General features: G+C 42.5%; 1 protein-coding gene across 12 annotated transcripts in view; it reads right to left on the bottom strand.

Moving 5' to 3' along the window:
• Nucleotides 1-13645, bottom strand: part of FRMD4A (FERM domain containing 4A) — a 584597-nt gene that overhangs the window by 180400 nt on the left and 390552 nt on the right. For all 12 annotated transcript variants that reach the window (XM_070500878.1, XM_070500880.1, XM_070500879.1 and 9 more), the window contains one exon: nt 4030-4095. In XM_070500878.1, the coding sequence (XP_070356979.1) occupies nt 4030-4095 (66 nt within the window). The remainder of the gene's footprint in view (nt 1-4029; nt 4096-13645) is intronic.

Genomic DNA, 13645 nt, shown 5'->3' with positions numbered 1-13645 from the left:
GGCCTCAAGAGAACCTAATAAGGAAGGGCTACCCTCAGCCATTCCAATTGAGTGAAAATCTATTCTATTTTTAAGAAACCCAAGAGAAAGAGTCCGGAATCTTCCCTCTGAATGGCTTCCAGGACTCCATCTATGGACCCTCCCTGTCAGGAAATTCTTCTCAGTCTTATTTAAATTATTCTCCCTAAGGCTGAAGCAATTTCCCTTTCTTTGCTTTCAAAATGCACCCCTAAGTATGCATTCAGATCACACAAAAAATGCAGAAAGTCATTTTAAAGGAGTAACCACAGAAAGACAAGACTTGAGAAGTTCGGTTTAATATAGAACACACATGGTGCCCTCTTATAGCTACGGAAGCTTCAGGAACAGGCTAACTGAGTCTTACATGACGGCGGCCTCTCGTTTCCACGCTGGCTTTTTCGAGTACATTTCTTTGAGTACATTTCTGATTGCTTGAGATAATTTTAGATGACAGGGCCAATGACATTGTCTCCGGTTTGGATGGGAGGGTGATGGGGCTGAATAACCTGCCACCCATCATGAGCAAAGCTGCAGGCTTGATTTATTACTGAATGCTCACATCATCCTTCCAGCTGTCCTCAAGTGGAATTTAAGGACTTAAGGAGTCACGTGGTAACGTCGTGGGTGTCAGGGACCCGCCTGTGGATTTAGAGATGAGCCTTTCAAATATTAAATCTTAGTATGTGCACTCTTGACCTTTGCCCTTTCTCCCATAAGGGTAATGTGGGATTTACTGAGGGCAATCACGGATTTGGAAGCACAGATTCGGTAAGCTCAAAGGGCTTTCTAAGAAGCATTAAATATTACGATTATGGTTATTTTGCTCTGCAACCCAGAGAAAGGAAACGCTACCTCTCCAGTAGCCATGTCTACAGCACTGTAAGAAATTACCTCCGGAGTTGTCTGGTTGCCAGCATCCTTCTGGTAGGAAGCCATTCTTGATAGTTCTTGATTCCAAGTCAGCTAACTCTTATAACACTTGTGCTGTTGGAATTTTCCTGCTTCTTAATATTTGAGGTGTCACCTTTGACGTATCTGTCACCCTGTGAGTTTAGTGGCTGAAAAACTAGACTTCCCACCTCTGCCCCTCCTGACTAACATCTTTCAGTCAGTCACCCTTGTGTAAACCTGTCTGCTTCTCCGCGGGAGGTAAGCATTTCCTCGAAACCTTCCTCTCCGTCTTGTAAACCTCATCAGGTAAACGGTACCCACGCCTTCCCATCTCCCCAACTTCAGGTCAAAAGGCATTGCTTAGTCTAAGGCTTATCACAAATATTCTGAAATGGTTCTTAACAGCAGCAGCCACAAAACCTTCAGCACTCAATATGCTTGAGTGACTAAAGCGTAAACGAATCTGAAAGGTTGTCACTCTACAAACTTAAAATACCCAAAAGAGGGTTATGGGGTCCAAATGTTTTCTGCTATTAAAAACATTAGATTTAACATTATTAAAAACCTAGAGATGGGTTCAAATGGGCTGGAGAATAGGGATTCCCTCTAGAAAGGATTTTGTCAAAAGAAGATGCTCCTGGACAACAGAACGTTGTAGAGGAGAAGAAAAGTCCTGTGATGAAATTGGCTTTTGTTCAATAGTTTTAACCTGTTTCTCCAAGTTTTGCTGAAGCCCACTCCATCCACAAGCATGCAGAAAGGAGTTTAGAATCGTCCCTTCTTTATTTATTTTCTTTCTGTGCTAAACTACCTCTTGCCAAGCAACTGGTTCTATGGCAAGAAGTCCTTTGGGCAAGTAACACCAGGGCATCTTAGGATTCGCCCGGTCTTTCATTCAACAAGGATTTAGTTCTTGGCATATGTGCCAGGCATTGTGCTGGGTCTCGGGGATACACAGTGATCATCACACCGACCCAGCCTTCAAATTGATAGAGGCTCTAGGAAAAGCTGACAAGTGAACCGGGCGGGGTCAGCAAAGACCCAGACTTAGAAGGGGCAGAGGGTGGGACCAGGGAAAGCTTTGAGGGGAAAGTGCCTCCTAAGCTGTGCACTGAGGGCCCAACAAAAACCAGGCAGGTACAGGGACGGGAGTAAGAAGGAAAATGTTCTAGGAAGAGGGGATAACATGTGAAGCGTGTTCTAGAAAGGAATGGAGAGAGTGTGAACTGCTCTTGTTTGACCTAATTCAACATTTTCTTGATTGCGAACGGTTGGGGACGACCTTTCCAAAACTGTGCACATCAGTAATTAAATATCTTTTCTGTGACTCAAGTCCATGTCAGATGGCCTCATTCATATTTTCCCAGGGCAGGCTGGCCAATTGACTCCAACTTCACTGCCACTTGAGGTCTCCTTTCCTGTCTCAGAGAGCGGCTGCTTTCTAAGCCTCTAAGTGTTGATAGGAAAAAAGCATCTAAAACACATCAGCCCACCCACCTTATAAACTCTTCAGGCTGACTCTGAGAAATTTAAAGTTTTAAATGCTTTATTAGTGATTTTGCTAATTGAAGAGATCTGGCTCACTTCACGGTTCCTGCCTACTGTCTTACCCCCTCAAATCTCATCCACAAGTTCGACTCTTAATAACTGTAAATCTTGGAATTAGCCTAATAAGGACATAATCCAAAACACGGGAGAACTCTATACACATGGATAAATTAATCACAGCAGTTATTGGTAATAGTAGAAAAATTGTAAAAGAAAAAACAAACCTCTTAAATGGCTAAATGATTAGATAATAATGGTATATCCATTTCGGCAATTTATGCAGCTATTAAAGATGACAATTTACAGCAACTTGGAAAACACTAGTGAAAGACAATGTTTGGTGGGAAAGTAAAATATATAGAATTACACACATTATGATCACAACCATGTAAGAAATATAAATACAACAAATGCTGGAAAGTGACCTGCTGAAAATGAGAATAGCAGTTGAATTAGTGTGCTATGATTATGAGCTTCTTCCTATTTTCTCTGTTTCCTACGTTGCAGTTATAATGCCTTTATAATTTAAATCCTATTAAAAGTATTAATTCTTTAAGTTAGCCATTTGAATATTTTCAAATACAAGCAGCACGTACAGGGAACAGGAGATCAGAGTATTTACACGTGAATCTCCCCATCGATGCAGCATTATTTCCCCCAGTGAATTAGCACGTGAGTGTCGTTTCAACAGTGATGAACAGTAGCTTCTTCGTGGCAAAATGTGATGGATAATGAGGAGCACTGCCCTAAGAATCTGACAGACATTTGAGAATATCAAGCATATTCTATATCTAAGCACATTCTAAACATAGAACTATATTATTATAGAAGTTAGAGTCAAACAGTAGATTTTGAATTAAGCTCTTTAAATCAAGTTTGGATAGTTCATCTTCCTCAGGGCTCTGGGTAAAACAAATGATTTTTTTCAAGAGTAAACAGAACAAGACCAGGGTCTATGATTCTAACGACTCCTCTCACTTCTCTGACACTGATGTCTTCTTAGTTTGGAGATAAATTGATTGATTTGCTGTGTGTCAGTTTCTCCAGATGTTCAACAGTGATGGCAATACTGATCCACGGGATGGGGCAAGGGGATCACTCAGCTCTTAGAGGGAGACAGAGCCAAGAGACTGCGTCTCTTCCTTCACATCTAAAAACGCTTAACTTGAAAATAAAGAACCGTTTTCTACCCCTCTCTGAGCAAAGACAACAACTAAACCAGTTTTAGTTGCAGCAAGAGTTATTTAGGTTAGATTATAGGTTAACTCCTTCCAAGCAGAAAGAATAGCTAATGGCAGTTATGGAATTTCCTTTTTGAGACATTGGCAACAATAGGTTAGATTCACATCTGGCCTTGAATGGCTCAGGCACGGTGTACAAAGAAACAGCATGCACAAAAGTAGCACGCACGCAGACAAAAATACCACGGGGTGTCCTACTCCTTCTCGCAAAGATTTTAATAGATAGATTTAAACACAGTTTACATTCTCCCCCTCCCCTCAGCTGAATCAAAGTCTGAACCATACCAGTCTCAGACGAAACTCAGAAAGTTGGCCAAAAGTCGTTTACCTGTACTAGGAGTTCCAGCTTCCTGTCATCAAGAAGATGTACTTGACATCGACGGCCCTCCGTCATCTAAGAAGAAAGAGAAATGATGGTCACTGAGAGTCTAGCAGCCCGACAAATGGTTAGAGGGTCCCCCATGCTGGACTCCACCAGGCATACTCCTCTGGGCCAAACTTCCCCTGGGAGTAGGTACTATAAAATGCCAAGAAGTGGCAGGGCTGGTTCATTCATTCATTCAAAAACATTTATTGAGCACTTAATATGTGGCAGGCACTATTCTGGGAGCCGGGTGTACAGTGGCACACAAGACAAGGTCCCTGCCTTCATGGAGCTTACATTGTTATGGGGAGATGTAAAATAAATTAGCAGAGACATATATAACATAATATCAGGAGGTGATAAGTGTTATTCATGCTTCAGTCATTCTTCCATTCAATCATTTTGTCACAATGCATTAGGGCCAGACCTCAGTATCGGGTTTCTGCCCCCTCTGGACTTGTCCCTCTTACTGATCACCAGAGAGTAGATGACCACCCCTTTGGCAATTGCATTTGCTTTCTGTGTTAATCATCCTTTTTCCTCGTTTAGGACCCTATTCCCTACAGAGATTTACCAATGATAGAGAAGCCCTGGAGAAAAATGCTCAGAGCTAAACCTGACCCCGAACCCTTGTGCCTTTCACTATGAACGTCTCTGTGCCACGTAATAGAAGGAGCAGCTAGGCAGGCACCAGAGCCCAAGTTGAGTCTTGGCCATACCGGCTACTGGCTACAGGACTTTGCACAAGCGTCTGTTATCTCTGTGCCCCGGTCTCATGCACAAACACGAGTGGGCTGGGCCCAATGGGGTGCTGGTGAATGTTTAATAACTGGCATTCTGGAAGGAAAGAGCCTTAATTTGTACCATTTGCTGGAGCTCTGGTATCAGCCTCAAAGGAAATCCTCCGAAGAACAAGCCTTCTCATAGATGTCAGCTGGCCAACATTCTGATCAAAAATTGTCTTGCTCTCTTTGATATGTGGAAATATGTCTCCACTTATCTGCACTATGTCTGACTTCCAGCTACTGTCACACAACATTGATAGCCTTTCCAACAGACAGATACAACAGACATAGATAATCTCAAGAGCATAGATGACAGCGAAGTGTAGTCAAATAATTAGGAAGCGATGGATTTTGAGTATTTACTACCTTTGTTTTTAATATAATTTATTTACGTCTAAATTTATATAACTTAATTTTAATAATGGCTATATCTTACAACTCAAATGCAAAACTCGTGAAAATTAACAACTGACTCTCACAAGTGGGTATGAGCTGGCTCCAACACCACTGTCTGGACCAGAAGACCCATAAGAGTCTTTCTAGCCCTTGTACTTTTATATGACTCTGTAGCCCTCACTGAAGCCACTTTCTTTTCTCCCAGCTGCCACTCACGTCACACAGATCAAAAGGAAGGATGCACATGGGCAGATCCTGACCTCTGGTGTGGCATGGCCATCAGAGTCGCTTCTCATGAGCACTTTCTCCAAGAAAGATGGAAGAGAGAGCCTCTTCTCTTCTTGTTCAGTGGGGCTTATTCTCCAATCATCAGCATGTCCAAAGCTGTCATGTACTCCCATGAGAAAATTCTCTTTTTCCTTCCTCAAAAGAAGCCAACCCATCATGCTTCATTCAAGTCAGATGTCCCTACTTATGGGATCTAAATCAAAACAGCATGTCCTGCTTGGATGGGGCTAAAGTCAAAAGTCTCTTGAATCTAAGTTATAATAGTGACTCAGCAGTCCCCAGCTCTGAGAAAAATCATCAAGAAAAGTTTCACATACTCATAAGCACTCTAACAGAGGGTAAAATAGAGTACATTTTAAGGAAAAACTTCAATGCACAGGATTGCCATTTTGCACAAAGCAGGCAGCTACGGACATGAGGCAGGCCCACATAAAGTCCTTATTCACTCTGAACCTTAACTTCAGGTGTTAATTGCCTTAGTAAATTCCCCTTAGAATCTATCAACTTTGTACATGATAGGCACCTTAGTTGATTGACTTAATTTAAAAAAAAAAATCATCAGCCTCAAAAAATAAACAAGTGGGACTATATCAAACCAAAAAGCTTCTGCACAGCAAAGGAAACCATCAACACAATGAAAAGACAACCTACCTAATAGGAGAAAATATTTTCAAATCATGTATCTGATAACTGTGAAGATCCAAAATATATAAAAAAAAATCCAATTAAAAAATGGGCAGAGGATCTGAATAGACATTTTTCCAAAGAAGACACACAGATGGCCAACAGGCTTATAAAAAGATGCTCAACATTATTAATCATCAGGGAAAAACAAATCAAAACCACAAGGAGATATCACCTCACAGCTGTGAGAATGGCTGTAATCAAAAAGACAGAAAATGACAAGTGTTGGTGAGGATGCGGAGAAAAGGGAATCCTTGTGCACTGTTGCTGGGAATGGAAATAGGTGCAGCCACTATGGAAAACAGTAAGGAGGATCCTTGACAAAATAAAAATAGAACTACTTCATGAATCAGCAATTCTGCTTCTGAGTATTTATCCAAACAAGACGAAAACACTAACTCAAAAAGATATGTACCCTCATATCCACTGCAGCATTATTTACAACAAAGAAGACATGGAAGCAACGTAAGTGTCCATTGATGGATGTATGGATAAAGAAAATGTGGTGTGTATATATACAATGGAATATTATTCAGCCATAAAAAAGAATGAACTCTTGTCATTTGTGACAACATGGACGGACCTTGAGGGCATTATGCTAAGTGCAATAAGTCAGACAGAGAAAGACAAATACCGTATGATCTCACTTATATGTTGAACCTAAAAAAAAACCCCCAAAAACCCGAATTCATAGGTACAAGGTAAAGATTGGTGACTGCCAGAAGTGGGGAGATGAGGGGTGGGCAAAATGGGTGAAGCGAGTCAAAAGGTACAAACTTCCAGTTATAAGATGAATAAGTCCTGGGCTGGCTCCGTGGCCGAGCAGTTAAGTTCACGCGCTCCGCTGCAGTGGCCCAGGGTTCAGATCCTGGGCACGGACAGGGCACCGCTTGTCAGGCCACATTGAGGCGGCGTCCCACATCCCACAACTAGAAGGACATGCAGCTAAGATATACAACTGTGTACAGGGGGGGTTTGGGGAGAGAAAGCAGAAAAAAAAAAAAAAGATTGGCAACAGTTGTTAGCCCAGGTGCCAATCTTTAGGGAAAAAAAAAAATATGAATAAGTCCTGGGGCTGTAATGTACACATGGGGACTACAGGTAATAATACTGAATCGTATATTTGAAAAGAGAGTAGATCTTAAAAGTTCTCATCACTAGAAAAAAATTTGTGTGAGGTGATGGATGTTAACCAGACTTATTGTGGTGATCAATTCATAATGCATACAAATATTGAATCATTATTTGTACACCTGGAACTAATATAAGAAGTCAATTATATCTCAAGGAAAAAGGAAAGAAAAAAACTTTTACAAAGTAAGTAAATGACTTTGCTGGGAAAAAAGAAATCCATCAGCTTCATTTTAATCACTCCCCTAAGTTCAATGAAAGCTACCATAATTTTAAATTAGACTAAAATATGTGCTGCCATATCAAAGTGTATAAACAATTCTTTCATCAAAAAAGTAGACCAAGGGGCCAGCCTGGTAGCGCAGCGGTTAAGTTCACATGTTCCGCTTTGGCAGCCAGGGGTTCGCCGGTTCAGATCCCGGGTGTGGACCTACACACCGCTTGTAAGCCATGGTGTGGTGGCATCCCACATATAAAGTAGAGGAAGATGGGCACAGATGTTAGCTCAGGGCCAGTCTTCCTCAGCAAAAAGAGGAGGACTGGAGGTAGATGTTAGCTTAGGGCTAGTCTTCCTCAAAAAAAAAAAAAAAAAAAGTAGACTAAAAATGTTCAGGTTCCCACAGGTCAATTGATAGCAACTGTACAGGTACTTTGGATAAAATTTTAGACATTCAGCAATTCAGTTCTTACCAGAAAGAACCTAAGTTTAATGGTGTAGAAATTCCACAAAGGAAATTGCTACAACCATCTAGCACATTATTTTGAAATTCCTTTAAAAACACTTATTCCAGGTTTGAGAAACTCCTCTGAAGGGTGGGGGCAGGGGAGGATTTTAAGAAAGAAATTCCGCTTGTCCTGCTGCACATTTAAAAACTTATTTAATTGAAACCAATTTAACTTTTTAAAATGCTGCATATTTAAAACACAAAGTTCTGAGTTTCATTTTATTGTAAAAGGTTAAGGATATAAACATGTTCTTGAGTTACTTATTCACATGCTAATAAATTTTATAAAAACAAAGGAAAATTGGTATCTGAAATACATTACCATATCAAATAACGTTTTACTCACAGCAAGAAAGAAGAGGCAGTATATCAGTTTCTCAAAGTATTTCAAAGCATGCAGTGTGACATGCCACTGAGTTCATACCCATCCTGAAAGTTTACCCTGAGGTTCTCATTTTCATTGAAACATAAGATCCTCATTACATAAATCTCACCTTATCTGCTCAGCAATCTAAGGAAGTTACTACGCATCCAGATGTTAAAATCTACCTAGAGTCTTCCAACTTTATTCTTCTCTTCGAAGAACTTCAAGGCTAAGTCCTGGGGAACTGATAAGCACACTCCCTATTTTAACAGGGAATTTATAAGCTGCCTTCCTTGTGGAAGGCAAAGAGCGTCGCTGAAAAAAGTCAGCACGGAGAAGTGAGTCTCAAGAGAAACTCGACTTTGAATCATCACAGTTTTGAAAGCACATCTTTCTTTTAACAGCCCTGCTGCGGCTTTCTGCTCAAAAGGGAAACTCGTCTGTTGTCCTAGACTGAGGTCAGATCGGAGTATCCTGTTCTCATCATCAGTTCAGAGAAGGTTTACCATTCTGGGTGTGTGCGGACACACAGTGGACATCTGTAGCTTTGTGTGGCTTGCCAGGCATACTGAAATTTTCTTTTGAATACTAACAATTGTAAAATGATACTGCTTTCCTTGTTTTCATTTTCAGCTGCTCAGGCACAACTGGAGTGCTGGCATCACCCTCAAAGGAAATCCTTTTGGAGAACAAGGCTTCTCATAGATGTCAGCTGGCTACTACTCCAACGTAAATCATCTTGCTGCAATACAATTTTATGCCAAGCAGAGGCCCGCCAAGTGCGCTGTGATTCTAAAGGATATGCAGAAAAGCGGTATTTCAAAAGTGAGGTGTCTACCCCATTTATCCAACTTTGCAGTGAAGACACACACTGAATCATGACAACTATGCATAAACATGGAAAAATGCATTTATGATACTAGCTTAAATGAGCACAGCAGAATATGAAATGATGTGTGTCCTACAAAAGCAGCCAATGAAATTGTCATGCATATGGACAGGAATCAGGAGGGAAAAATAAAATAGCTGATGCGTTCTTCCCCACCCCACCCGAATATTAAATAACATGTCATTTCTTTTATTTTTCAGTTAAAAAAATGTAAAAAGACAAACTTTATCTAGAAAAATGAACGACTGTGTTTGAGGTCAGCCATAGGCAACAAAGCCTGAGAAGCTTCCTTCTCAGCAGATGCTTTTTGGATTGCCTATGGTTTTAACATATCAAACCACATCAATTAATGTACAAATGAGAATTATAATTTGCACATAGGTCAGAAATCTGAAGACTGAGGTCTGACACATTCTCACCCTGCAGGCGGAACTTATGGGAAGCCCGTTGTGACCAGAAGTGGTTCGGGGAGCACAGAATCTGAAAGGGAGGAACTATAAGATCGAGCTTTGAGGGTATTCAACTATAAGAGCCTGATATATTCCTGACGGTGGAAGGGATGACCATCCAAATGTGGCAGGGGAGTCCCCTCTTCAGGGCATTACTAAAAACCAAACAATAACTACGGCGATTTTGGGGTGCTTAACATGGAGAGGCACAGGGGGCCGAGTTCAGCACGTGAAAATATGCTTTATTAAGAATATCTTCTCTTCAGTTCAAAACTAAGCAAACCCTGGGGCTGGCCCCGTGGCTGAGTGGTTGAGTTTGCGCGCTCCGCTGCAGGCGGCCCAGTGTTTCGTTGGTTTGAATCCTGGGCGCGGACATGGCACTGCTCATCAAACCACGCTGAGGCAGCGTCCCACATGCCACAACTAGAAGGACCCACAACGAAGAATATACAACTATGTACCGGGGGGCTTTGGGGAGAAAAAGGAAAAAATAAATAAAAAATCTTTAAAAAAAAAAAAAACTAAGCAAACCCTATTTCAATAGGCTTCTCATCACCACCTTTTTCTCTATCTATCAACTCTCCCTCTCTCTCTGAGCTACCTGTTGGAAGATCTCGCTCCCCTTTTTCTTGCCCCTTGCCAAATATTTTATATACTATGCTATATACATGTGGAGGAGGCATTCTGAAGAAATAAACCTAGTTTCACTGTTTATAATATTTTCATGGAAAATAATGCAGTTGTGCTAATGACTATAGGGTGAGAGACCCTGAACTTAGAAAAACGTGGTTTATAAAAATGAAAACTAAAAAATATTCAGTTAACACATGTTACCATTATATTGCCTGAGGCTAATTTATACTGAAACTGTTATCACTAAGACACGAGGGCTGGGGTGAGGGTGGGGTTGGCCATGGGGAGGAGAGCTCTTAAAGTAACGTTCACAGGCTGCAAAAACATTTTTTAACCTAGTTACCACATGGCTACTTGTTTACACCTCTGTGCACAGTAGGTTACGAAGTTGTGATCCATAATCATTTTGGAGACGATAAATTTATGAGACAATAAATCAGAAATATTAAAGCTTCACTAGAATTGTACAAAGCAAAGAATTAACATTTCCAAGACATGCTTTCTTTAGGAAAATTATCAAGATTGCTCCAAACAACCTGAAATCCCATCCTTTAAAATTTTATCCTCAAATAGAAAATTCTAGTTTCAAAAAAATCCAAGCCAGGCCCAAATATGGAGACCTAAGTCTTACAGCATGTCTTCTCGAAACATCCAAAGGCTGCCGGATATATTACAGCAGCACCTCACAATCTGCCCTTTGACCCGGGTGATTTCGTGGCTCAGAAGGAAATGCCAGAGACATGAGTACAACTTCCCAGTGCAACTCATTGTTGGAGCTTCTGCTCCATGGGTCACCTCTACGTGTCACATCACTCTCTCCATTGCAGTTTCCTCTTCCGACAAATGAAGGTTCAACAACTCATCTAGGTATCCTAAAGTTGCAAGATCCCCAAATCTCAATAATCAGAAAACTGTCACACTCAGGAGATGATGGAACGTGCCATAGTCAGAACGGCCCCAAGAAACTCAACCCCACAGTGAATAGGCAGATAGAAAGGACTTCAGGCAAATTAAAATTTGTTAAAAATATGCATCCATTCACTGCCATGGAAATGTCAGATATAATAACAGTTATTATAATGTAATATTATATTATAAGAACAGAGCATGAGGGGTCTCTGCCCATAACCTCTAAAGTTTAGAGGTATACTGTCCACTTTTACTATAATTTTTCCCTTTCTCTGATTTATCTCAAGCTTTCCTTTTTGTCTTTAAGTGACATCATATTAAAATCAGATAACAATAGAAGGAAAGGAGATACAAGGTCTAGACACCAAAGTCTGATTCCAAGAGAATGGCCTTGTCCTTACTCACTCCATGACCTCTGGCAAATTCACCTCTGTCTTTACCATGAGTCTCCCGGATTTAAAAGAAGGACACACAGGCGTGTCCTTGAGGCTCTTGGCTGCTGAACACATTTGTAACTTAGAAAACTCAGATGCAAGTGATTAAGCGAGTGGCCCTATTAGAAACAAATTCACATGGCAAGGCAATGTAATACAAAAACTGAAACAGCCTCGCATTCTTCAAAGCTCAGCCCTCTGCAATTTTGCATTTGTGAGGTCATAAGCGGGGCTAGCGGAGGACCTTTAGAAAACATATTTTAGTGCTGCTGCTCAGATCTCTGTCTGTCTTCAGCAAAAGGAAATTGGGTTTTCTCTGGTGATGCAGGAAGAGATGTCGTGGTGTCTTGGGTGCACTCAGGGCTCAAGGATAGCGTAGGGCAGCTGCGTCTGGGGTGGCATTTTAGTTCCCAACTCTGCTGCCCTGAAGACCCCTGCTGTGTGCAATCCAGCCACAGGTCCTATGGGATAATCCATTGCAAACCTCTCCAGATGCCACAGCAGGACAGAGGGTCAAAAACACTGACCATCAGTCTCTGGGCCTAAAGTTTAGAAGACGAGGAATGGACCCAGACAGCTAGGAGGTGAGGCCAGCCCGGAAGCTCCACTGACAGTCTCCTGTGATCCCAGCAAAGAGGAACCCCGACCCAAAGCCAAGAAGGGTATTCTTTTCACCTCCCAACAAGACACTACAGTTTGAGGACAAGCTATTGATACAAAGGTCGGACAGGTGCATCTCAGACACGGAAGGTCAAGGTCCAGTTGGTGCATTTCAACCCCGGGCCAGCGGAGGACAGACAATCGCTCTCCCCTGTCTGAGAGCCAGCCCCCTGGCCAGATGATCGGGGAGGAAATGGAGACAAGAGCCAAATGCACAGGCCCTGGAGTTATCTTCTGCACCACCGGCACCACCGCGGTGAGCGCAGAGCAGCAAGCTCACTTCAGCTAAGTGCAGTCGAGGCGTCCAGGCCCCTGGAAGGTGGCAGCATTACACCTCACTCTCTGCATTACATTCTAAGTAGCTGGATGCCCAACGAACAGTGACTTGACTGTCACACCTGGGTTCGGCCCTGCTAGAGTATCTTCCGCAGACAGGATTTTCTCTACCTCCATTTCCAGTGTATTATTAATACACTTACTAACACTTATTCACCACACATCTGCAAGCTTTCGCTTTCTACCCAGGCCTGGGATCCCAGGCATCTTTGGTTCTGCAAACGGAAGAACTGGTGTCTCTGAAGATACATAGAGACCGAATCCTACTTGACGCTGGATTGTATTACTGTTATTAGTATTGTTCGGACAGGGGTCCGGGAAGGGAATAGAGTCTACTCCTTATAAGGGAAAGGGAATTGGCAATTTCAATCAGAAGCAGAGTCCTGGGCCATCTCAACAGGGGAAGACTGGAGACAGAAGGTGGGACCCTGCAGAGAGTGGAATCAGAGCAGATCTGGACGGACAGCCTCGGGGAACACAGGCCCGAGGAGGAGATGCCCGATGTGGCAGGAAAACCTCTCCTGCATCACACACCCACTCTTGCTACCATCTGTGAAGGAGGAACATCTGAAGGTCGGATAACAAGCCCTCTGAGACCCGGGTCACCTCACCAGATCCGGTTTTCTCCAACACTCTCCCTCCACCAGTCCCCTTGGTCCCGAGACTCGGCCCCTGGACTTCTCACTTCTGGTCCTCTGAGGGCCACCCTCTCCCTTGCCTAAGGGCCTGGCCCAGGCTGCCTCCTCTGCCTGCAACACCTGTGCTTCATGCTGGTACTCAAGAACCATCCCTGCACGCCTACTCGAGGCCACGCACAGAGCCAGGTGCTGGAGACACAGCAGTGACCGAAAGAACCGTGGTCCCGCTTCTTAGAAGTCACTGGCCTGAGGGAAAGAC

Source organism: Equus asinus, chromosome 29 (genome assembly GCF_041296235.1).
Source record: "Equus asinus isolate D_3611 breed Donkey chromosome 29, EquAss-T2T_v2, whole genome shotgun sequence".
In the NCBI taxonomy this organism is placed as follows: Eukaryota; Metazoa; Chordata; class Mammalia; order Perissodactyla; family Equidae; genus Equus; species Equus asinus.
This window is presented reverse-complemented; position numbering and strand designations above follow the sequence as displayed.